Below are 27,876 nucleotides of genomic sequence, written 5' to 3' on the forward strand. Positions count from 1 at the left end.
ATTTAGGTATAAACCTTGAATCATAATCTCTTAGTTGGTATAAAAACATTAGTAGCTTCTATAATTACTTCCCTGAACACATCCCATTTAGTATTTGCAACCAACATCTGTTAACCATATCAGTTAGTCCCACTGAAAATAATTTAAAAACTGTCTAAGACCTAGACTTCATAAACCAATGATTTAATTGTTCATGATCTCATCAAGAGTGATAAGCTTTTAACTATCCATGAAATTTCTAATGAAATTGGTATTTCTTACAGAACATATCAATCAATTTTAACACATCTGGGAATGCAATGCATTTCAGCCAAGTTTGTGCCTTGCATTCTAATCAATGATTACAGAGAGCAGCAAGTTCTCACATGTCAAGATCTTTGTCAATATGCCACTACAGACTCATACTTTGTTCCTTCCAGCATCATTGGTGAGGAACATGGGCATCTGGCTATGACTCGGGAACCAAGGCCAAGTTCTCTCAATGAAGGACTCAAGTTTTCTCCAAAGCCCAAAGAAGCAAGACAATCATGATCAAATGTGAAGATCATTGTATTGTTTGACTAATAGGACAGTGTTCGTTATGAATTTGTTCTGCACAGTCAACCAGGAATACTGAAAAACAGTTATGGTGATTGTGCGATGCTGTTCAAAGAAAATGGCCAGAAGTGGCACTTGCATCACAACAATGTCCCTGCTAACTCTGTGCTTTCTATTCAGGAATTCGTTTGAAGCACCCCATCACTGTGGTCTCATCCACCACAGTCAATGTATTTCACTCCTTTATTTTTTTTTTCTCCCCTCAAGCTTAAAGCATTGAAAGGTCACAAGTTTCTAACAACTGAGGAAATTATTTAGAATGTGACACAGGAACTATCAGCAATTTGAAAGAAAGCCTATCAACAATATTTCCAGAAGTTGTAGAAGCACAGAAATCTGTGCATACAGTGTTAAGGAGGCCTAAAATGAGATCCGTTCAAACAGCCTTTAAGCTCTGTCACTTTGCAATATTAATTCGGTGCCTGAACTTTTTCATCACACCTCATAAATAAATTGTTCTTATTGTCCTTTTTACTTAGTTTGGATTTTGATTTTATCCTAGAAGTGGACATAGTGCTTCACTACAATGAAGATACAGGTGAACTGAGTAATTTATTAGTTTCAGGAGAAAATGGCTGGTCAGTTCAACCTCCCATGTGGTTCAACTGACCAGCCTTTTTCTATTGCAGACTGGAGGAACCTGAAAAGGCACTCCCCTCAATCTAAGCTGAAACAAAAATTAGAGAGATTTTGAAGACTTCTTCCAGTCACAAAACTTCCCTGTGAACCATTTTAGACTCTAGGCCCAAGGCAAAACAGCCTGCTAATGCACAGTTACACAACAAAAATCATATCTAGTACCATATGATTTTATTCAGCAACCAAACAATGGAATCTCTACATCCTCCAACTTCAATAATCTCTGTTGTTCTTTTTTATTATCTTCCACCCCACATTGCACTTTTCAAAGTACTTGTTTAAATTTTTCTGATAATAACAGCTACTTGGGGGTTTTGACACCCCATGTCATCAGTTGTACTGACATTAAAGCCACTATAGATTTGTTAATGTAAGAAAGCTAATAGTTTTTAAATAGACAATCTCTCACTAGCAGCTTGTAATGAAATAGTGTACCACCTTGTTGAAAAATGATTCTTACCTCTGAGTTTTGCAATTCATTTGTGGTAACAGAAAGTTCAAGCATAAGAGACCAGTACATGAGACTAGTACTTTTCATTAAAAACAAAAGGTCTTACACAAAGGATTTCCTATGAAAACCGGCTGAATTGGGAAATTAAAACTTGATACAATTAGTAAAAACATTAAAAATAAAAGAAACAGCGTTTATTTTATTGCTTTTACTGATTTTAGCAAGTTTTTAGTAAGTAAAAGTATCAAAATAAAAGCATTAAAATATAAATAAAATATCCAAGTAGCTTTCAAAGCAGAGTCCCTTTGCTTTTCAACTCAGAAAAGTGAACAGATGAGCAGAATACAGAAACTTAAACAGCAGAAGGCTTGAGTGAAACTTGGATATCATATCATATCAAAGGTATGGCTGGGCATGATAGCATCAACACGCACATGCACGCACAAAGGTCAGACTTGAGTGATGCAAGACAATATATATTACAAACTTCATAAGTGGATGAATGTGTAGCCCCTTTATTTATGATTCATAATGGGATCTGTTGTGGAAATATGAAGAGTTTCAAGATGCAAGTGCTAGCAGAAGTCAAGACAATGATTCATGTTGGAAGTTGCAGTGGAAATATGAAGTGTTTCAAGCTATGAGTACTGGCAGATGTCAAGAGAAGTCAATTATCTCAACAGCATGGTGGGGGGGGGGGGTCAGAGTTTTACTTCTCATGCCAACAGTGCTCAGCAAAAATAAGAATAAAAATTTTATTTGTATTCTTATTTACATCCTTTAATAACATGCATCCTAGACTGAATTTCATATTAGAAAGAGAAGACAATGAAATAAAATCATTAAATTGTTTAAACTTTATACTCACTCGTGATACGAGTAAGGTTCAGTTTAACATATACAGGAAACCCACAAATACCGGTATGTTCATACATTATAGCAGGTATCATCCTTTTACCTATACTGATGTTCAAAGAAAGTGCATCACCCCTTAAAATTGTAATCGTCGTCTGAATAATGTAAGTATATGGCAATATTTCTTACAGATTGCATCAAATAACATTGACACACGTAGGTGATGACATAATATTGCATCAGCTGTTACTTTCAGCTATATAAGCATGCTCTGCAAGTGTTGCAGTCATTCCTTGCTTGTATCAGGATAGCGAGTTACGTGCAGTTGACACCACGAAGAAAGAGTGCTATTGTTGCTTTACGTGAGGAAGGATGTTCTTCCTGTCATATTGCTTATAGAGTGTCTTGTAATCAGTCGACAGTGAGTAGATTTCTTTCCAAACTCAAGAATACTGGTTCTGCTGATAGGAAAAAAGGAACCAGATGCAGATGAGTCTCTATGCCAAAAGGACCGCGTTTTAAAGCACTTATGCCTTAAAAAGCATAAAGCCTCTTCGTCTGAGCTGAAAAGAGAATGGGAGAACATACAGGAGTGGTAGGAAGTGCAGTAACAGTCAGACGCCTCTTCAAAAATGTACTTATAGCTCGTCGTTCTAAGAAGAAGCCCATCCTCACACAAAAAATGAAAAGGGCCCAATTAATTTGGTGTAACAAGCATGTCAAATGGACCCCCTGGGCAGTGGAAATCAGTTATTTTCTCGGATGAGAAGAAATTCAACCTGCATGGCTCTGATGTGAGACAAATGATTTGCCGCAGACGTGGTGAAGAATACCAACCAGACTGTATGGTGTCTACAGTGAAATTCCCTACCAGCCAAATGATATGGGGGTGCATTTCGTATCGCGGAGTAGGTCACCTGCAGTTTATAAAAGGTTCAGTAAATGCCAATGGATACCTGGCTATTTTTTGGAAGGCAAATTGCTGCCAACCATTAAAGACCATTTCAACCTGCCAAGTAACTGCTTCCAATGCATCTTTCAAGATGACTCTGCTCCTTGTCATCGGGCAAAAAAGTGTAAGTATGCACTTCTGTAGTTAACTTTAGCTTTATTACTGCATTAGAGATGCAACAGTAATGTGTTTACATTTGTTACAGGTGAAAACATGGTTGGAAGAACGGTCCATTACAACTCTTAGCTGGCCAAGAAACAGCCCGGATCCGAATCCTGTTGGCATCATGTGGAATCTGCATTTGCCAGAAAGAAACCAAAGACCCTTCGTGAACTTCAGGAAGCCATAATTCGTGTTTGGAACCATGAACTATCAGTTGATTATCTTCAGAAATTGATCCTGTCAATGCCTCGACAGTGTGCTGCTGTCATCAAGGTCAGAGGCGGTTCAATTAAATATTAGTTTGCACCTGGTGAACTTTTCATTTTGTTTTACATTTAAAATGATAAACTGAAGCAAACTGAGGGCTTCTGATAACATTTCAGCCATAATTGTCGTGTTTACCAAAACTGTTATATAAAGGTTGCAAATGCTCATTTTGGAATATTTTGGGAGCACCTATCAAATATTACTTAGCTTTGCCTTAGCTATTAATAAATATCTTTTGTTTATATTTCTATTTGTGATGCTAGTCATTAATGAAATATACCATTGCGAAAAAGGGTTAGAAATGTGAAATACCTAGGTGATGCACTTTCTTTGAATCAATGTATAAAAGGTCTATCATTTTAAATCAGTTTCTTACAAATACAAAAATTTTACAAATCCATGATTTTAAATTCCAAGTTACAAATATTAATATATTTCTAAATAGAGATTGCCCTCTAGCTACAATAAACCAACTTAGAACAAAAGCAGAAAACAGGTTACTAAAAATCACACCCACCAATAATAGCAACACCAAAAAATGCTTCATTTCCTTTCCATATATTGTATTGAACAGTGGTATAAACAATTATAAACAGACCTTTTAAAGATACAGAATTCAAAATTGTAGCCAGGCCCACAAGAAAACTTCATAAAATTCTAACAATTGCTCAGTTCAATCCACCTTTGCATTCCAAATAAACGATTTGGTTTACAACATATCTTGCAAAGATTGCAATTAATCTTAGCAAGGCTCCACATGTTATACGCCTGATTTGAGGTTTAAGCAACATTCGGCATCTGTCCATGCTTCCCGTTCTTCTCTTAGCTGTTATTTGGTTTTTAGGAGCATTAGCAACTAAGGCCATATTGCTCCGGGATATGCGGTGGTCATTCCCTGACCTTTCCGCATCCTCCGTATTTGGTGGTGACGGGCTCGAACCCCGGTCTAATCAAGAAGCGTGTGCTACGCACTGCTGCTCCTTCCCACCTGGCTACGGAGGTACCCCCGTTCTTCTGCTTCGGAATTAGCTTTTCATACTGTTAATGAAGGTAACACCTTTTTATTCAATGTACTTAGTAACTTCGTTACATGAAGTTACTAATTGTGGAGACTCTCAAAATTAAACTACACCAAAATTCTATTAATGTCTGTTGCCCCTATCCTATCTCAGATTCGTGGTTCTTTATATGCATGCACCAAGAGATTCCATTTCACATTTCTATCCTGTAAGCATGACTCATGTCAAAAAGCCCTGTCAGTTTAAGGAAGGAAAGTAAATTTTAAATTTTTATATCATTTTACACAGTTTTATTAATTGTTTCGCTCATAGTTATTTGTTGGTGGTTTGATGTGTTTTTGGGGCTGGGTTGGAGCTCCATTACCCTGATTCCGGATGTGATGGATCATTAATGTTTCTTTGGGTTGGGTGCAAGAATTCATTTAAACTAGCTTTATATTCATTTTAATTTTGGAGAGTGTTGCTTTGAAGCGTTTTGCACACAATATAGAGGTAAATTTCTCTCATTTTATTACTAATTCAAATTGTATTTAATTCTTGTAATTAATTGGCTATCAAAAAGAAATCCTTGTTTCATGTTTCCCAATGCTCAAGGCCTTTTCTCTAACAAAGAAAAGTTTTTAAAGATTTAGTAAATTCAATGCCCAGAAGACATTAACTTTAGTGGTGCCAAAACACGTGTTGCTTTGATTTGAGAAAACTAACTCGGATTTTGTACTTTCTCTGCAATTGTGAAATTCAATATCTGTTTTTCCTATAGGAGTATCTCTATCGGATACTAACACAATTTCAAATAAACAAAGAACAAAATGAGGTGTGTTTCTCTTTGTTATCATATCATTTGTTTTCTTTTCATATGACAAATCTTCTACAATTATCCTGTGCTGACCGGGCTAGCCAGGTGGGTAAAGTGCCTGCCTGACAATCCAAAGGTCGCGGGGTTCGAATCCCACCTCAGGCTTGGATCAGAGTAAAAAGCAAAAACTTTGGGAGGTGCATTATGGCCATAGAAGCTGATGCGCCAACAACTAACAAAAGAAAAAAAAAATATCCTGTATATCTAGAAGATTATGGGATAGTGACTGAAAATGACCCTAACAGCAAAAATATGTTAAATTGAAAACTGATTCAAAAGAAATTTAAGAGCCAGTACAATGAAATCAATGCATAATAATAATAATTAACATCACAACCAGGCCAATCCCCATCAGGAGAGGAATCTTTCAGGGAGATGCCCTGAGTCTGTTGTGGTTCTGTCTAGCAATTAACCCACAATCTACCATGCTCAACAGTAGCAAGTATGGATATAACCTCAAAGAAGGAAGAACCTGTACACCCTCACCCACCTGATGTACATGGATGACATCAAGCTCTACACGGGAACCGAGAAGCACCTTCAGCAACTACTCCAGATCACCGAAGAATTTAGCAATGATATTAAGATGGAATTTGGTCTAGACGAATGCAAGACCCACAGATTGTGCCAGGGAAAATTAGTCAACCGAAACTACCAGCTGCAAAGTGGTAAAGAGATCGAAGCTATGGCAGAGGGAGAGGCCTACAAATACTTGGGGACGATGCAGGCTCAGCAGTTACAGCACAAGGAAATTAAGGCCTGCTTGACCAAAAAATATCATCAGAGACTCAGAAACCTGTTGAAAACAAAGCTGAACGGAGGGAACACAGTTAAAGCCATAAACACCTATGCAGTCCCAGTGCTAACATACTCTTTCAGGGTCATAGATTGGACTAACACCGAGCTGGAGGATATCATGAGAAAGACAAGGACAATGATGACCAAGAGCCTCCAACACCACCCGAAATCAGTCGTGAAGAGACTAACAATTGCCCGGGAAGGAGGAAGGGGTCTGATAGACCTCATTGAGCAACAGAAGATAGTGATAGTTAATCTGAAGGATTACTTCCAGAAGCACAGAGCAGCACTCCATCAGGCCATAAGGAAGATAAGTGGTATACCCCACTCAACCTAAGCGAGGAGTCCACCCCTATCCAGGAGGTACAAACGAAACTAGAAAGATGGGTAGAGAAGACACTCCATGGTAGACACTACAATGATCTCCATCAAGATCACATAGATAAAACTGCTTCCAATGCATGGCTCACGAGCGGGACGCTCTTCCCTGAGACTGAAGGATTCATGCTCGCCATCCAAGACCGGGTAATCAACCAGGAACTATAGAAAATACATCGCAAAGGAGCCCGGAATATCAGATGACACATGTCAACAATGCCACCTGGCCTCAGAAACAATCCAACACATCACTGCGGGATGCAAGGTGATCACCCAGACTGAGTACACTCATAGACACGATCAGGTAGCCAGGATAATACATCAGAAGCTAACAAGGAAATACCAGTTGATCGAAGAAAGTGTACCATACTACAAGTACGAACCCCAGGCAGTACTAGAGACCCAAACCCACAAGCTGTACTAGAACCGCGTCATAATAACGGATAGGACAATCCCGCACAACAGACTGGACATAACCCTTGTGGACAAGAAGGAAAAGGCTACCTATCTGATTGACATAGCAGTACCCAACACTGGCAACCTGCAGAAAACCCATAGGGAAAAAATCAGGAAGTACGCGAACCTAAGACAGGAGATCAAAGAGATGTGGCATATGCAACAAGTAACGACCATCCCAATCATTGTGTCAACCACAGGTATGGTGCCAAAGACCCTACATAACAGCCTAGCAGCAATAGGTCTCCCAGCGAACACCTACAAGGAACTCCAGAAAGTCGCAATTCTGAACACCTGTAGGATAGTTAGATAGTTCCTCGACCAACACCAGACATAACAAGAGTTCCTCTACAGTAACACCAGACATAACAACAACCACCTTGTGTACTTGGTAGTAATACCCGTCATAAGGCGGAACCCCCAGTCAGGGAAAAATAATATAAGAGCAGTAATAATAATAATAAAAGATTTAGCAATAAATCACAGCATTTTCCAGAAAAGAGGGAAAGGGAAAGACAATATTGCTACTGAATGCTAAACTTAAAATGAGCATTGAAAGGTTTAAAAAAAAAAATATATATATATATATATATATATATATATACAGTATATTTAAAAACGGCTGTTAAGCATTCAGTAAATCTTAAATAAAAAGATCAATCCAAATTAAAAATTATGGTAAATCTGCTTAACAATGCATTGCAAAAAAAATTTTAATTACAAATGTATTGTTTTTCAATGGAATCCAAAAGTACAAATTCATATACTCATAGATAAAGAAAATTTATGCAAATGAATTCTATGATTGCAAAGGAAAACAAAAAACTTAACTCCATAAAAAATACAAAAGGATAGGAAAATTAAACTGCAACATTAATTAATTCTGCTAATTTTCTTGTTTAGAACAATTTGTTTTCATAGAATTTACAGTGGCTAAGAATAAGCAATTTACATTAAATTCCAAAACATTTAAAATGCACAAAATAAAAATTTCAGTGCTATTGAAAGAAAAATGAGGTTTGAAATTTTTAATGTCTTACTTTACAAAACTGTAATGCCAAGATGGAAACATGTTCAAAGCAGGAAGTGAGACTGAGCAGGAAAATGATAAAGAATATTTCCAAAGTCTTGGTTATCAACAAGCACACATGCACATTCAAGGTCAGGGGAAATGAAACTAAGGAAACTAGATCAATCGATTTCACATGTGTAAAAGCAAGTTTATATGCATTTTGCCAAATTTTCCAAGCAAAAATATTTAAATAATAATAATAATTAAAAAAAAACTGTAGACAAAGTCAGTGACACACATTATTATGTAATTACTCCTAGTTTAGTATATGGCAATATCAGAAATCTGAGATAATTTATATACAGTACTGCCAGGTTAGAGCGTGGATGTCAGGGGACCTGCAGACACCCAAATTATAATGCCTACTTGGAGCTTAGAAAAATAAAGAAATAAAAATAAAAAGAGACACAAATGGTCTCTTTTGTATATTTCAATCAGAATATCCTTTTTAAACATTCTTGTAAAAATCTAGAACAGTTTTATATTTTTTTGAAGTGAATAAGAGTTTCTATCTTCAAAAACATAAATGAATTTCAGAAATATTTCTATAGTGGTAGTTCTAAAAATGTGCATACCAGAAAAACCATATCTTCAGAAATTAGTAATTTACATGCTTATAAATAAGCACTACTCCAACCTCAAATTTGCAAATTGAATTCTGAACTCATATTACACATTGTTTTGCCTTAAAAAAATATTTTAAAATAATTCAATAATTCTGAATATAATTAAAAAGTAAATAAATTTACTTTTTTAATTATAAATAAAAATAAATAAACTGCAGCCATTGTCAATCCACTGCAGGATGAAGGCCTCCTCAACAAGTCATGCTGAGGGGAAGGACCATAATCCACTATGCTGGTCTACTGCAGGTTGGCAGATTGACCATATTTAGCAGTTGACCATATTGGGCTTGAACCCCAGTCTACTCAAAGAGTGTGTGTGCTATTGCACTCCTGCTCCTGACTACTTGGCTATGGAGGCCATCAAAAGTAGTTGAGTTATCAAATCTGAAAGCGTTAAAAATTGCAAAATTTTATTAATTTGATTCTTCTTGAAAGTTCACTGGTAATGTGACAATTTTTCTGCCAAAAGTTAATTTTCTTTATTATTTCTCCAACTCTGCTCTCTGTTTTTTAATTATATTCAATCAAAATTATATCAAATTTTTAATTATATAATCAAAAGTAAATAAATTTTAAAATGCAATTTTATTACAAAGGGCACTTTTCTAATTTAGAAATGTGTATGTATTTTAAATCTCAGTGAAAGCCCAACTTAATATGAAAGAATATCATCAATATATGAAATACATATACACAGAAATATAATTATCCAAAATACCATAAAACAAGATAAAACAGAGAAAGATGAAGCATTCATAAAAAAAGTAAAAAAAAAGAAAAAGAGAAGTTAATGTAATTAACAAAATCCACATTTGAAGAAAGTTTTAAAACACAGCAGCTGAAAATAATCTCTAACATCAGTTTGATATTTCTAGTTGCAAACTATAAAGAATAATATCATAATGATCAAATGAATTATGTTGAACCGTAACATTGTTCCAAACATAATAACATTAACATACTCATAAAAAAAAAATATATATATGTGTGTACACATTATTACGAAATTCTTCCTGGTCTAGTATGTCTATTTCAGAAAACTGAGATAATCTAATGTACAGTGATAATCTATCTATAGCTCCCCAGTTATAGTACAGATGTTAGAGGATCTGCCGACACTTGCTTTATAATGACTGCTATGGTATAAAAGAGACATAATACCTAACACCACTGCTTAGTTTTATTGTAGAAGGAGAGAAATATTACCAGTAACCGCAGAAAATGCTGGAGAGACATACTTATATAGGTAAACATATTATATTTAAGTTTATAACACATCAGTAAAATAAGTTGAATTAAAGAATCAAATAACAAAGTACAGAACATTATAGTAGCATTATGAAATGAACATTATATAAAATACAGCACATTATTTTAATGAGTGGAGGAAGGGAGACATTTCAACAGCAGCATTACACTTGAATTCTATGATGCCTACGATACCATTACAGCTGGGGAGCATCATATTTAAGAATGTATAAGTAATGCTAAATAGATGGCATCATTAATAGAAACAATGAAAATAGAAAAGGATGTTTTATTATTTGGTTTTTAGGAGCATTAGCAACCAAGGCCATATTGCTCCGGGGATATGTGGTGGTAATTCCCTAACCTTTCTGCATCCTCCGTATTTGGTGGTCACAGGCTCGAACCCCAGTCTAATCAAGAAGCATGTGCTACACACTGCTGCTCCTGCCCACCTGGTTACGGAGGCACCCCCAGAAAAAGGATGGATAAAAATGATAGTCATCTGATCAAAAGAAAAAATTAAATAAGAGATGTTCATTTATAAATTTTATTGGTAAAATCTTAAAATATATGGTGTCTTGTCTTGAAATATTGGGTTGTGCATAGATACTATATTAACACACCTTTTATTAAAAAAAAAAAAAAAAAAAAAAACAGATTAAAAGAAAGTTGAGTTATTTGTCAAATAATTAAAAATTGTGAACTATCTGGTTTTATAATAATCAAGAACTCATTAATCTCATTACTTTAAGCCTATTTAGCAAGCAATTGTTTATCAACATTTGCTTGCTAAATATTAATAATAGTGCACAAGCATTAATAATTCTATTAATGCTTGTGCACTGTTAAGCCCAAAGATTTATTTTAAAAATCTTTGATGCTAAATTTTTTAAATATAACAGGGAAAATTCTATATATCAACCCAAAAAAATAGTGTTTTTTTTTTTTGTTTTTTTTGAGAAATTTTATTAACTGTATGCACATCATTAGTATCAATTTTCTCAATTAATTTTCCTATGAAATGCATGTTTTTGAGAGCTCTATCTTATAAAAATAACAAAATTATCATTTGTACATTACAAGAAAAGTTAGCAAAAAGTATAATTTTATTCCATGGATGACTTATTTTTTATAAATTAAAAGATGAATTATTTGTATATTTATTAATCTTATGAAATAATGTTCTTTGGCCTTGTTCAGTGCTTCATTATTTAGAAATAGTTAGCAAATAAAGCTCACCTTACCAATAGTCAAAAACAAATTCTGCAAAACCAGTGCTAACTTCTGATGGTACCTGGATTGTAACTGTTTAACCAAAAACAATTTTTGAAAAAAACATTGTTTTTGATGAAATTTTTTGCAAATAAATTTTAAAACAGCACAGACCCCAAGCTCTTTGTACATAAGCTATAAGTTGCTGTGAACCAATCATAGATTGGCAATGCGAGGGATGCAAACCACTTATCAGTGCCAACGTAGTTTGACAGTGTACACAATGAAAACCTAATGCTCTCAGTGTCAGCAACATGTCTTGATGGCATATCAAAGCTGGCATTGGTGTTATCGTTAATGGATGAAAACCCTTATGGTAAAATCACCGTTGTTATTATCCTTGTGGTCTGCAGATGAAATACTATCTGCTATTAGTGCTACTGTAGTCTGCATGATATGGGAAGGCTGAAAAAAGTTCACAGTACGAGTGCAACCCACAGTTGTTTGTTCTTGTATGTATGCACAGATGTTAATCTGTGCATTCAGTCAGTAATATTTTATGAATATCCTGTACTTTTTTAGTATTAAGAAAAAATATGCTTTGAAGAGCTCTCTCCTACTTGAGGTAAAATAAATTATATCAGAAGAATTTTCATCCATTTTTTGCAGAATAGGCTACTCACATTTTCACAAGAAAAAAGACAAGTATTTTTATATGGTATACTGATCTCTCTCTCAGAGTAAATTATTACCAACTTCCCTAGCACTACAAATAAATAGCACTTCTCTTGGGTGAAGTATAAAATGAAAACTGCAAAAGTTATATATTTTTTACTTTTAATCTGTATCTTACCCGTACTTTTAATCACAAATAAGTAAGTCAAATATTTACACTTTTAATAAAGTCCCCATTACATTTTATACACTTCTCTAACACTGAACTAATGGTGTATTCTTTAAGGGAAGAATCCTTTAGGCTGGTCTTTGAGTCATTCATGTATCTATGCATTGATATCTTCATCTGACAAGGTGTAATATCCTCTGAATGCCTGTTTCAGTGGCTAGAAATGGTGGCCACTAAAACAGGCATTCAGAGTCTGGCAATGTGAGAGATGAAAAACTGTTTATCAGTGCCAATGTGGTTTGACAACCCTGTATGGTTTAATACAAGTTTTGACAGGCCTTTGCCATTTTAGAATGTTAACTATTTTAGCATCAAATAGGCCACAGAGGTGAATAGTCAATTTAGAATATTTATTGAAAAATCTTACCTCAATATCTTGTTCACTTGAATTGTCATTATTGCTAAACAGGATAAAAAAAGGAGATAGAATCAACAAAAATCTTATGGTAAATATTGAAAAAAATAATAAGTAAATTAATTTTAATTTAATAAAAATTGTTATTATTCCAGATATAATTGCCACTGGAAAGGTGTTAACATCTTCACTGTAACTGTTTTAGTCAGAGGTTGAATTGGACCAGGATAGTTTTATAAAATTAAACTCGAAGCATTAAAAAGTTGTAAAAATATTCTTATCCAGACATCTGGAAAAGAGAAATGTACAATACATCAAAACCAAAGTGCTTCAGCAGATACCAGACCTATGCTGCTGAACTCTTTGTGAGAATATTATTTTATTCTATGTATTTTTTTTATGAAAACTCCAAACATGAATGGTATTAGAACCTATAGTACTTAATAGTGTACATGGTTTGAAGGTTGAGATGATGAAAGAAGATTCTTATTGACATTAGACTTATATTTCTGAAAATCACAATTTTTCAGGAAATATGTGTGAAGGGAGGTTGTTCCCAAAAACTGACGTTGAAGGAATAAAAGAGGAAGAAAAGTTGGTTCTGTGAGTTGGAAGTCGGACAGTAAAAAGATGTTGACAGGTTGTGGCATGTGTTTTAGACTGGTTCAGAAGAAGAGTGGGAATCATAGGAGAGAACTCAGAAGAACAGTATGAAAGTATCTATAGAAAAGGCATGCAGCAAAAACAGAATGTCAATGAGAAAGAGAGTGGAGTGACTTTGTAGAAGATGGATCATTAATTAACCTAACTGCCCTCTTTTGAACTGGATCTAGAAGCCAAAGAGAAGTTATGAGGACACCACCCAAGATGTGGGCACGATATTCCATGGTAGGGCAGATTTGAGATTTGTACAGAGTGAGTAGTTGTTTAGAAGAAAAGTAATGCCGAGAACAAAAGAGAAAAACTGACTTTTTTGGATGCAGAGGAACCAATATTTGCAATGTGCTTATGCCAAGAGAGAGATTAGAAGTCAGGGTAGTCCCTAATAAAGATATGTGATCTTGTCTAGAAATCTGAGTGTCATCAAAGACAAGCACAAGAGCAGAAGATTCCTTTTTTGGGAGATATAAGACAGGACTGAGTTTTAGACGACTTGAAATTAACTAAGTTATCTTTGCCCAACTGGAGAATTATCTGGAGATCATCTTTTAGGGAACTGGTACTGGATATTCAACAGAACACCAGCATTAATGGTGAAGTTAGAAAACAGAGAGCTGTCTACCATCACTAACTCAGTGATGGTGTTGCAGTGAGGGGTCAGAGAGAAAACTGAATACCCAATTATAAAAAAACAGTTGGCAAACCATACAATGAAAGCTTATTTAGAAGACCTTTATGCCAAATACGATCAAAAGCCTTTGAAATGTCAAAGGCTAACTGCTTGAGTTTCATCAAACTTTTCCATTGAATTTTTCCAAAGATGGGTACATTAAGCCAGTATATCACCAATAGATCGACACTGATGATATACTGATGGAATCCACACTGGAAATCATTGATCAGATGTTAGGTTTCTAGATAGTTTAGGAGTTGGTGGTTAATGGATTTCTCCATTAGTTCAGAAAGAGTAGAAGTAAGTGCAATGGAATGATATTGGGTGGGATGGATTGGGCAATCTTTTTAGGAACTGGCTGGATATGAACAAATTTCCAAGCAGAAGGAAAACAACTAGTGTAATAAGAAAGTGTAAAAAGGTGACACAGAATAGGAGTAAGGTAAAGAACACAGGTTTTGAGAACAAATTGAGAAATATTATTGGGATTTGGCACTTTCTTTACATAAAACTGTTCAAAATTCTTCTCACATCCTTTTGATGGAAGACCACAGAAGCCATTGAATGGAGTGTACTAGGAAATATAGATAGTTTATCAAGATCATCAATACAAGACTCAGAAGAAAAGTGGGCCATAGTAATTCAGCTTTGCCATTAGCTAAGGATACCTGCTCAAAATATAGTTTGGACTGATAACTTGCTTTACAATTGTTGCAAGCTGTAGTGTAGGTAGAAAATAAACCTTGAGATTTGAATGCAAGCTAATTGCAATATACAACATTCTTATCTTGAATAATCTTAGCACATTTATTGGAAAACCATGGTTTAGATAAAGAACAAGGTTTTAAGGTGGAGAATGTGGATTAAAGGATTTCATCCCTACACCAATAATTTCACTGACACAATTTCAGCAAACACTGGCATCAAAAGACTTAAAACAGTAATCCAATCAAGGAAAAGGAGAACAGAAATCTTGGAGATCACTCCATTTTACATCCTTGTAATGCCAAACAACATGAAGTTGAGAATGGTCACAACAGAAATGCTCCATTGGAAAAGAGACAATCACTAAATTGTGATAAGAGGCACCCAGAGCCCATTCACCTTGACTGTGATGGGCTATTTGTGAGAAAAAGATCAGGGCTGGCTGTATCGTTAGGATTGTCAGATATTTTGGTAGGTAAATGAACAATCTGAGCAAGGTCATTAGTAATCGCAAAAGCCTCAGCATCTCGACCAGTTGGTCCATGTGACCGAAGTCAGCTGGGGTGTGAACATTAAAATCAGCAAGGAAAATTACCTCACTGTTAGGAAAGTTAGACTGAAGAAACTCAAGTTTCAAAGAAAGGAAGTCAAAGTGCTCCAAGTAATTAGTGGAGTTGAGAGAACAATAGAGACAACAGATGAATTTGACAGAATGGGGTGGAGAGATTTAAACCAGAGAAGATCAAAGACAGGAGATTCGAAATTACTGAGTCTCTGACAAGAAATATCAGAGAAGACATACACACAAGTACCACTTTTGGAGTGAAAGGAATCATACAGCAAATAACTGGACAGCAGAGATGAGCAGTGGTTGAATCAACTGATAATTGGTATTCTGTCAGAAAATGTAAGAGGGGCTTGGCAGACTGTAAGTGGAAATGGACATCATTGAGATTGGAACTGAGAACCATGTATATTTGTGAAATGAATGAGGAAGTGTTTGGGAGGTTTTGACCTTTTTGCAGATAAGTTTGTTCTATTAGTTTGACTATTTATGATGTATTCAGTAGTAAGAAAAAGTCGAGAGAACGTGTTGTATGAAGTAATGAAATTTTTGGATAATATGGCATATACATGGCAAGAATACGCCCAGCTCCTTGACATAATATGGTTTCAACAATGCCCCCGCATACACACTACTCAGATTCCTTCTAGTCACTATCTGGCTGGAGCATCTCTAAAACAAGATCTAAAAGAATTAGGCAGATGGGCTGAAAACTGGCAGTTGAAGTTTAATATTGACAAATGAAAGGTACTGCAAATGGGTAGCAGTAACCCTAGAGTAACTTATCAATTGTGTGGTATTACACTCAGGGTAGTGGAAAATGAAAAAGACCTGGGGGTAATTGTGCAGGCAGGCATGAAATTCTCTGAACAGTGCAGACATGCAGCCAATACAGTTCATGAGGTTTGGTCTATGATATACAGGAACTTTGTTAGCAGTGGCAAGGATCTAACTATCCTGTTGTATAAAGGTTAAGTTGCATCTTGAGTACTGCAAACAGGTCAGGTCTGGAGGCCTCATTTTAGAAAGGATATAGATTGCTAGAATGGATGCAAAAAAGGGCAATAAGGGAATGAAAAGTAGGTTTTAGCAAGAGATGCTTGTTCTGCAAACTGCAGCATCTCGAGACTAAGCACCTGCAAGGTGATCTGAATGTGTTTAAAGCACTGAATGGACTGAGCAAGCTCAATGCAGATGGCATTCTTCCTCTTGCTCAGACCACACATGAAGGGCATAAATTCAAACTGAGGAAAGACGTTTGTAGGACAGATGTGCTAAGGTTTGCCTTCAGACAATGGGTGGTTGGTTGTGGAACAAACTTCCATCTGGTGGTATGGAAGTGAACAGTTTGAATAAATTTAAGGAAGAACTAGAAAAATTATTGGAGGGGTGGACAGGTGTGCGGGGGGTGTGTTTTTTTTTTTTGGCTGATGCTTTATAAGCTTGCTTTCTTGCATCATATGCAACTACTACTACTACTAATAATAATAATAATATCTGTTCATTCATGTTTGCAGTACTATGAAGGAGAAAGGATTGTGAATCTCTGCAAAATTGGGGATGTTCACCTTTTCAAAAACATTTTGTGCTATTTACCACAGTTACAGAGTTAGTACTGCTAACGTCCATGGCACACCACAGGTTGCAATATAACTTAGCAAACAGCCAACAGACTTTTTTCCTGGATACATCTGCCACTCAAATACCCACTGCATTATGGGTTCTCAAAATTTTCTCCCAACAGGGACTTAACTTACTACCCTGATATAACAGTTTTATGCTTAGCTAACTTAGTGCACTGGACAAACAGTTCATACTAGCAACCCCCCACAACTTAAAACTTATTCTCCCCCCTAGCAGAAATGCACTCAGCAAAAATTTGCCCTGCTGATACACACGTTGTGTGTGTGTGTAAATTAATTTTTAATTGTTATTATTATTAGCTATATGGTGCAAGGAAGCCTGAGGCCTATGCTGCACCAGCCAAAAAAAAAAAAAAAAACCTTCTGAATTACCCTGAGAAAGAGTCACCAAACAAGAGAAGAATGATGATATCCAGCTCGGGACCCTGGGTGTGAAGGCCCATACTTACCAGATGTGAGTCCCTATGGTTATATGTAGAGAAATATGTAGTTCTAATATTTTTCCAAGTTGTTTTCAAGAAATAATTTTCACTATAAATTTTATCAGAAATAAAATGTATAGTTTTCCTATACATTTTATCTGATCAAAATCAAAATATTTACAGATAAAGAAGGGGAATCAAAAATAATTTTATTACTCGAAACCTTATTTCAAAAAATGTAGTACATCAAATATTATATATGTCAGTTAAATGGAAGCAGGCCATCCGGCCACTTAAGATAAAGTTAAAAATTTTCCCAGTTGAACTGAACAAAAATCCCAAATATTAATTGTATCCCACCTTCTTTCTTAAATGAAAAAAATAAATAATAATATTTGAAATAGTGTCATGAATGATGATTCTCTGCATTATGTTTTATTTTCTAGTTTTTCTTAGTTAATCACCCATGTGTATGCCTTTCAGATGAATATTTCAAATTTTGCATTAACCTGCATTCAGATAGCACCCTGTTTCTCAATATATTGTAATAATAATAAATTCATTACAATAAATGAAAAAAAAATATTGAATATAGACAAAGATGGAAAGAACACGCAGAAAGAATGGAAGATAATAGATTCCCTAAATTAGCTTATACATATAGAGCAAAAGGAAAAAGAGACAGAGAAAGACTGAAGAAAAGATGAGATTAGGCGGTTCGCCTAATCTGTGAAGGAAAATAAGATAAGAATAATTTTCTTAGTCAAATGAATCTATAAAATAAAAAATTATATAAAATTGAAGCAACTGATGGGCGTAATACAACTTTTTTTTTTTTTTTTTTTTGTAGTTGTTGGCCCATCAGCTTCTGTGGCCTCCCAAGGTTTTTGCAGTGCTTTGATCCAAGCCCGAGGCGGGATTCGAACCCGCGACCTTTGGGTTGCCAGGCAGGCACTTTACCCACCCGGCTGGCCCGGTCGGCGTAACTTTTATTATTATTTCTTAATCGGGGTTTCTTTCGTTGCTTTTTTTGAAAAGGGATTTTAAAAGTACAGTTCGATTAAAAAAAAATTCTGACTTGATAACGAGTTCTAAATTGAGTTAAACAGTTCAGAAAAATGTTTGGGCTACAATAGATTCTCGATTATTGGGGCGGAAGATTAACCGAGAGATTAAGTCGGATAACAAGAAAAAATAGCGGAATCCATTATAGATATTGTTTATTTACATTTTGTAATGTCCTGTAGACACTTGAATTTCTCAGAAAACATATCTCAATCCCTTCTTTCTGTTTACTAGCTCACCTGTTATATTTCAGTTAATTCTTCAGTTTTGCCACGTATAGTTCATTTTAGCATTCTTCTCCGAGTTTTAATTTGGGTCAACATGCCTCCTCCATCACGTTAAAACGGAAAGTTGTCTTTTTGTTAAACAAAAATGAAATCGGAGCTAAAATGTCAATTTTACTGAGCCTACTCGACTATATGGAAAAACAGATTTCATTCTCGCTAACATGCTACGAAATTTACGCAGTACAATTCGCAGGAAAGCAAACCAAGGGTCCTGAAAAACCGAACTCTCTCTCTTTTTTTTTTTTTTTTTTGAAAAAAGGAAAACAAAGGAATATTATACATGTACCAAAATGTATCTTAAATTTACTCATGCTCTAATGTAAATAAATTTGTTACTCATGCTCTAATGTAAATAAATTTATTTACAATAAATAAATTTATTGTAAATAAATTATTTATTTATTTACAATAAATAAATTTATTGTAAATAAATGTAAATAATATTGTTTCGATTATTCGAGAAAATCTTACCCGAACCTTTTACCTTGAGCCAATAAACTTTGCAACGCCCAAATAATTAAGCGGAGTTGTGTTTTATTTTCTAGTTTTCATAATTAATCAAATTAGATAATATCCACGATGTCTTTCACACATAACTCAAAACTGAGGTTCATATTCAGAGCAAGAAACGATGCGTAATGTTTCCTTCCTGTTCCCGTGTTTTCTATCTTTGGACGGTTGAAAACGCACAGCACACATGACCACTGGAAGTTTATATATGACAACACATTTATACATGAGCTCAAAGAATTACAAAATCATCTAATGCCTCTATAAAAGAGCAGAACTCGTTTCCATGTTACAGTATCTTAATTCATCACACGGCATCGCTTTTCTACATGCGCCTCTAGTCCTCATTTCGGATTTATTTTCTAAAAATAATAAATCCTTTGTGACATTCAGAAAGTGTCATTCAGTTTGAAATTGAAGGTCATAACCAACCTTGCCTTCAGCGCAAGATCTGTAGAATATTCACGTTCACGCAAAGTAAGCCAATAAAAATGCTATTTGAAAAAAAAAATCACAAACAATAATCGACTACAAAAACTTACCTTTCCTTTTCCTTAAGAGCCTTAACAGCATCATAAATCGACGATATCTGGGTCATGCTATCAATTTATATGACGCAGTCCTAAGTCACATCTTGAAGAAGCACAGATCGAAGTGGGAAACGTAGCAACACTTTCTGAACTGTGAGAATGCAGTGGCGCATATAATATAGTAAAAATACACCCTACATATAGTTCTGGTTCCAAATACCGGTATCGTTCATGCTTAATGGAATACAAGTTTTATACAAGGTATTACACACTAGATAATCAGCAACCTAAACGTGAGCAGTCACTTATTTTTGCAACAACCATCAAGGTTATCTTGCATAAAAGGCCGTTTCAAACAATCACCGGGGGCATAATAGCATGTAATCTATGGAGTGAGTTCACTAAGTGTCACAAAAGGTTTCTGCGTGAGACCGATGACGCATTCAGAATAAAAACTGAAAATTCTTATTATCTTCTCGCGATTTCATTATAAAATTATATCCAGACATTCCTGCAATATGAGTATGTATTTTACAAAGTTATATCCAGACATTCCTGCAATATGAGTATCTATTTTACAATGTTTTAGTGATGCGTCCTTACCTCAACGTAAAATGAAACAACGTACAATTATAATACAAATTCAAGAGTGAAATTTTTTTTTGAAAAATTAAACAATAATAATATTCGGACACAAACTGCATTTGACATACTTTGGATGTCTTGACCAAGCTTATTTATCAAACACAAAATCAATAATAGGCGAACTGTAACAGAAGTTGCAGTTTCGTTTCCAGAACTCGCTCTTTCAAATAAAGTAAAAACGTAAATAGAAATGACACAACGGGACAAAACGAAAACAACTGAATGACAACACAACACTCCACAACGACGAACTCAGTGGATAGTGTCTAACATCTCGAACGCATGCGCATGACGTACAGCGCTGTTCTCTTTGATGAAACATCCGGGGAGCCTTGAACAGTTGGAGGTTTTTAACAACCAGTGTACATCAGCTGATTCCAAGTACTGCGTTAAGTGAAAGTGCACTCCCTTATACGATATATTGGGAAAAACTGTTTCCTTCTCAACGCCATGTTTTGGTCGTTATTTCTCTTTCAAGAATATAGGGTTATTATTATTATTATTTTTTTTTTTTAATCGTTCATACTTTGCTAGCAAGCAATGTATTTCTCTTTTTAAAATTGATGTTAAAAGAAAAATGTTTTGTTTTTTTTTTAAGATACTTTTATTTTTCAAATTTATGTAAAACAATGCAAAACACTTCAACTAAAATCCTTCCTTTTATTCTTGGAAAATTAATAGTCAAAGTAATCTGAGATACTAACAAATTCAAACAGGACTCGGGGATGGACCGGAGAGCATCTGAAACGCCGTTCAGATTCGTCAAGCGCATCGTACGTACACAAGATCATTAAATTAAGATATCGTTCTGTTAACGAGCGTTCAGTTTCGAAAAATTTCCTATTTCGAGCCTCAGTGGTAAGGTTACTATTAAATTATTATTCAATTTATTCAAAATCCTGTTTCTACGAAGATGAGCACAGTAGTTGTAGCAGTACTGTAAAAATAGTATTGCAATTGTACAAAATTACACGCATTGTAATCATGAATCATTAAAATGATCAATTTGCGAAACTTCATAACAGCCTTCGAGAGGAAAAGAGTTAAAATAGATTAGCACAGCCAATTTCATTGGTTTTAATTCAAACATTCTACTAATAATTCATAATAAAATCACTATTTTAAATTATAGGAAGGGAAAAAAAAGGATAACACCGTTCTGTAAGGACATATTCTTAAAGCCGGGCCTACTTGCAATCATCATTATTTATTTATTATTATTATTTTGCAGTACAAAATAATAATAATAAATAAATAATGATGATTGCAAGTAGGCCCGGCTTTAAGAATGCAGTACAAAATAATAATAATAAATAAATAATGATGATTGCAAGTAGGCCCGGCTTTAAGAATAAGCTACTGCCTATGCACCATAAAAGTTCTACTCTTTCTAAGCCAGAATTTGTTGATAATGTTTTATATTCTAAATCTGTAATGAAATATAGGAATGACAAATGAATGATAAATTTGTAATTGAAAACGGGAATGATAAATTTGTAATAAAATATGGGAACGTCGCAACTTTGTATTTAATAAGGTGCATAATAAAGATTTTTTCGATGTAATTTATATATCCGTATACTTAGTGTAAAACAGTGGAAGTTTCTTAATTTTAGGGCTTCTGGAAAAGAAATCTTAAACTGTCTCTTACTACAAGATAATCAATAAAGATTCATCCTGGGACAACTTCATGAAGGAACAGTTGGGGATATGGGCAGTTTTAATTTAAAATCAATCACTTAAATTTTGGTGACAACATTAGTTGATGAAGAAGGAAGAATTTTAATGAAATGAAATAAATTATTTATATATATATATATATATATATATATATTTTAAGTGTGTGTAGGTTGCCAAAAAGAGTACTAATTTTATTTGCGAATCAGCAGCAAGATTATTTAAATCAATCCAGAGATAAACAAGTGAGTTTAAATATATATAGAAAATTATCTCTTAAACCAGGGCTTCTCAAACTCTGCGATAACATGGCCCCCTAAAATGATAAATGAATTTGTGCAATCAATAAAATTCATTTCATTCATCGCACAAATTCATGAACAGAGTTAGACAAAGAAATAAATATAACACTTAGTTTTAATAATTAAATTTTAATTTTTATAACAAAACCAACAGAACCTTACAACTTTATGAAATAAAACAGATTCCCTGGAAATAAACAAACAAAAAACAACTTTACAATTTGAAGCAAAATTAAAAAAAAAAAAAAAAATTGCGAATGGGAGAGTGAGTGTTGCGACCCACAATTCGAGTCTTAAATGACGGATAATTCTCCGATCTGTGGCAACATTTTCTCCAAATTCTCCATATGGTTATTATGAGGGGTAGAAGGGAGTTGGGGAACAAACCAAACTATTATATTATCCGGTAAGTTATTACAATATACCCATGTGTATCGTGTCTGTAAATTGCGTGTGTTCTCTGGTCGATTTGCCTGTTTTTCTGGACGAGAAACCCCAGTTTCTGGGGTAAAAACCTTGCTATCTATGCCTGAGACCGACTAACTCGCCACGGAGTGAAAAAAAGCCCATAAAAGTTCCTCGCGTCATCGACGGGATTCGAACCCCGGGCCTTTTCCATCCAGTGGGATGAGGACGGTGACGATACCACTGTGCTACCGCGCAGACGGAGCGGGGGAGCAGTCAATTCCAGAGTTATTGATATCAAACAAACATTTTTTTTTTCTCTCTATGTTCAGTATTTCTGCCGAGAGAACTATGGCAGTAAGACATCGGCGAATGAGTGTCTGTAAATAATTCTTATGGTCGGTTTGACCATTTTTCTGAATGAAAATCCCTAATATAACTTGCGGCGCTGGCCACAGGATATATGAAAAAAATGTTTCCGACCAGGCGCATCCCTTCATAGCTGCAGTGCATTCATCTGCGAATGGGTTCTTCTAACAAAATAATGTCACAAGATTCATGTCAGAATTGGTTCCACAAACAAGAGAAAAGGTGGATTCAGTCTACTGTGGTGGTGTCCCCAGCCATCAGATTTCAATCGAATTGTGTGTGGCCTTAATGCCACTCCAATCCAAAGGAATCTCTCCCGAGTCCAATGATGCCCTCATAATTAACTCCAATGATTCAATGCATTCTCTGGCTCCCTCGGTATTCAGTCCTGTCCAATTCTTAATGTTATCAAGCCACGATAAATTACTTAAGGGTGCCATTATTAAAAAAAGGTCGAAAACAACTGCATTAAATAAACGAAAGCAATAAGGTATCAAAACAATTTGTTGGGGCTATGGACGGATAACATCCTCGTATTTATATATGTACTTGTAAATAAATACAAATAGTGAGTGTCCCAATAACTATAGAAATGATTACAGATAAAATTTATTTTTTCACCTTTATATGTTTAAAGGATTTTTCTAAAACTGTTACCGTTTATCTCACCTGCCTTTAAACATGATATTCTTGTTGACCTTGAATTAATACGATCGGAGAAGATCAGTTAAACGAAATTTGTGATCCCGCCAACGTGGACTAGCATCTCATTGTCGGAATGAATAATTTTATTCAGACTTAACAGTTATTAGAATACTGTATAGAAAAACACGATGGCTAGCATTAAAATATGGTAGTGAACAAAATCATAAGATTTTACAATGCACGAACAACAACAAAAATACTATATGCATCTTCAGCACTGGTATGCAGGACACTGCGAATCGGTTCTCTGAGTCCGCTGTTCCTATATTTCATTTGAACTGAATTTATATTACATTCATTGCGGCATATCTGGTGAGTCTCTCTCGGGGTTACTCGGGGATTTTTTTTTTGGGGGGGGGGGCTGGTGCAGCATAAGCTTCAGGCTTCCTTGCACCATGTAACTAATAATAACAATAATATTTGAGATGTGCATTTTAGTCTTAAAAAGCACGGTACCCTAGAGAATAAAGTCGAATGTTAATCCCTTTTTATCGCAAAGTTTTTTTACATTTGACTAAGTCCTTCGTTTGTCCATTAATGAACTCAATTCGTTAATCAGCGTCAATCAACATTTTTTCCTCTAAAATATGTATTCAATGCTGAAAGCTACGTGGATTTCATTGCTTTCCAAACGTATGGTTAAAAATAATCCACAAGCAGGGAATCGATATTATTCTATTTGTAAGCGGAGTTAATTGACTAATGCCGTAATTTAATTTTCTGCTATCAAAGACAGCAATGTTCTAGGCGCTCTTCCAGTTGATTTAACTCGACCTTTTACTCTTGCCGAAGGAGAATGAGTTACAAATGTATATTGGGTGAATAATTGTATGAGCTTTCAAAAGTGTCCGACGCAATAAATATGGTACGTTCTATTCATATTAATGTGTGATGGCTCACTGGAATATGAACTGTTACTTATCATATAAAAGAAGAGCAAGCAAAATGATACGAAGACGAGACAAATTCGTTTTACCAAAGATATCAAAATTAACTACACTCACTGTTCAAAAAATTAGAAACCTTTATTCAATATCTAGTAGGGCCACCTTTTGCCAGATTTACAGGCCCGTACACGTCGCGGCATGGATTCCACTAGGTTCTGAGGAAATTTATCTGACTATCCTTCCATCAGGATATTTGTCAGCTGCTATATTGTGTTCAGCAGACAACTGTGAAGCCGAACTTCCCTTTCAAACTCATCCCTGACATTCTCAATTTAATTCAGATCTGGAGAACTAAGCGGCCATGTTGGAAATCTTGGGAACAATTCTCGAGTCATTCAGATACAAATTTTGCATGGTGGATAGTTCAGTTTTCCTCTTAAAAGAATCCATCGCAATCCAGGTAAAAATGAAGCACTGCAGGATGCAGTTGGTCCGATACGACAGAAAGATATTCATTGGAAGTAACACGACCCTCTAACAGTATGAGCAGATCCAGTCCGTACCAAAAGAAAATACCCCTATACTCTGATACTTTTGATCGTGTTTGGCATAAAGGTCTTCTAAACAAGCTTCCATCTTATGGTTTTCCAACTGTTTTTAGTAATTGGTTATCCAGTTTTCTCTCTGATCGCTCACTGAGGATGATAGCAGATGGCTCTGTCTTCTAACTTCTCCACTAATGCCGGTGACCCCCAAGGTTCAGTTCTTTCCCCCACTCTTTTCCTCTTGTATATTAATGACCTTCTTCCATTGACTGGAAATCCCATCCATAGTTTTGCCGATGATAGCACATTGCATTCCACTTTCCATGTTGAGAAACCTTTCCCTGTTCAATCAGCTTCAACTTCTCGAAAATCTGCTACCAATTCCTTAAATGCTGATCTTCAGGTAATTCTCCAGTGGAGCAAAAACAACTTAGTTGATTTCAACCCTTCTAAAACTCAGTCTTGTCTTATATCGGATTCTTCTGCTCCTATGCTTATCTTTAGTGGCACTCCGATTTCTAGGCAAAATGATATCTCTTTTGGGGACTACCCTGACTTCTAATCTCTCTTGGCACAAGCACATTACAAATATTGCTTCCTCTGCATCTAAAAAATTTGGTTTTCTCTTTCGCTCTTGGCATTACTTTTCTTCCAAACAGCTGCTCACTCTGTATAAATCGCACATCCGCCCTGCCATGGAATATTGTTCTCACATCTGGGGTGGTGCCCCCAAAACCTCTCTCGGGCTTCTTGATTCCATTCAGAAGAGGGCAGTAAGGTTAATTAATGATTCATCTCTAACAGAGTCTCTCCACTCGCTGCCTCATAGACGTACTGTTTCTGCTGCATGCCTCTTCTACAGATACTTCCATGGGCACTGTTCTTCTGAATTGGCTTCTATAATTTCCGCTCTCTCTTTCAAAACAGTCCGAACACGTGCCGCCACCAGTCAACATCCATTTACTATCCAACTTCAAACTTACAGAACCAACTTTTCATCTTCCTAGTTTATTCATTCAACTGCCGTTTTCTGGGACAACCTTCCTTCATACGTATTTCCTGAAAATTACAGTCTACAGAAGTTCAAGTCTAATGTCAACAAATATCTTCTTTCGTCTTCTCAACCTCCAACCCAAGCACGGTACTAAGTACTATAGGTTCTAATACCTCTCGTGTTTGGGGTTTACATAAAAAAAAAAAAAAAAAAATACTACCTCCAGTCGCTTCAGTGTTGGACACACAGTCTGGCTTCATGACGTTCAACTCTACACTTTCACCAACTATTGGTACAAAAAAGTGCAAATCGAAACTCGTCAGACCACATGATTTTTTACATAGTCCAGTGCTAGCATTGGCAGCACCACTACAGCAGGATCTTTTTTTTTTTTTGCCGAAAGAAGTGGCTTTCGTATAAGCACACGCATACCAAATCTTAGCTTCTTCAACTTCCGCCTTACAGTTCGATTGGAAATGGATCTTTCTTTGAATAAACTGAATTTTTCTGCACACTGAACCTTCTATTCTGATGTAAAATTCGCTTTAAATTTCTGCATTTTAAGTCTCGTTCTTGGCGTACCGACTGTTTGAAGAATTTTTTCCTTTTCGAGTTTCATTCCCCTTTCGTCTTCGACTCATTGTATACCCTTGAGATGTATGTTTTTGACACACTAGTGATTTCCTTTGTTTTCGCCACTGTGGCCCTTCAAGTGCTTCCACAATAGCATCTTCCTGAAAGAACCTCTCTCTTCCCCATGACCAGACTGTAGTCTTAAGCAAACTGTATATGTGAATTTACAAAATGCATGTTTTTAACAAATCTGCATGCACGTTATTACATAAAACTGCATTCACTTTATGATGTATTCTCCCTCCTTCAAAACACGTTCGTTCCAGCATCCTGTCATTTTCGTATTCCAGCTTCGAAGATATTGTTCGGATCTCTGAAACTGCATTTGGTTTTCCTTAGGTCATTCTTCCCTAAGGAAAACCAACCTGGTCAGGTTTGAATTTATTACGTTAAATTGGCTTCAGATTTTTTTTTTTTTTTTTTTTTAGATCACAGTAGTAACCAGTATTAATTGTATGGACTGGCTTTTATGAAATTTAGGAAATCGAACCATCCCAAAACAGAACAGCAGTCAAGTTATTTGCTCAGGACACGCTCTTGAAATTTTTTCAGAGGAGGTGAACGTTGCATCTGCATGCCTCTTCGGTGCTTGAAATGCGAATTAAAAAGCCAGCATCTTCACTCTGAAATCGTTCATTCCAAACCAATGAAATGTAAACTTGCACCGTCTTTTTCGACTCGTATCACGCGCTGGTTTTAATGAATCCCAGGTTATGTTAATCTGTACACCATAATTGAGTTCAACATTAAGCAACTTGGTAAAATTCAAAGGATTACCTGGATCAGCACAACGCAAAGAGAGGAAAA

General features: G+C 35.4%; 1 protein-coding gene across 4 annotated transcripts in view; it reads right to left on the reverse strand.

Moving 5' to 3' along the window:
• Positions 1 to 27,876, reverse strand: part of LOC150082171 (uncharacterized) — a 324,507-nt gene that overhangs the window by 92,987 nt on the left and 203,644 nt on the right. For all 4 annotated transcript variants that reach the window (XM_090380026.1, XM_090380025.1, XM_090380027.1 and 1 more), the window contains one exon: positions 12,860 to 12,893. In XM_090380026.1, coding sequence (XP_090236152.1) covers positions 12,860 to 12,893 — 34 coding nt within the window. The remainder of the gene's footprint in view (positions 1 to 12,859; positions 12,894 to 27,876) is intronic.

The sequence above is a fragment of the Mastigoproctus giganteus genome, chromosome 8, assembly GCF_048544385.1.
Source record: "Mastigoproctus giganteus isolate SK-2022 chromosome 8, ASM4854438v1, whole genome shotgun sequence".
Lineage (NCBI taxonomy): Eukaryota > Metazoa > Arthropoda > Arachnida > Uropygi > Thelyphonidae > Mastigoproctus > Mastigoproctus giganteus.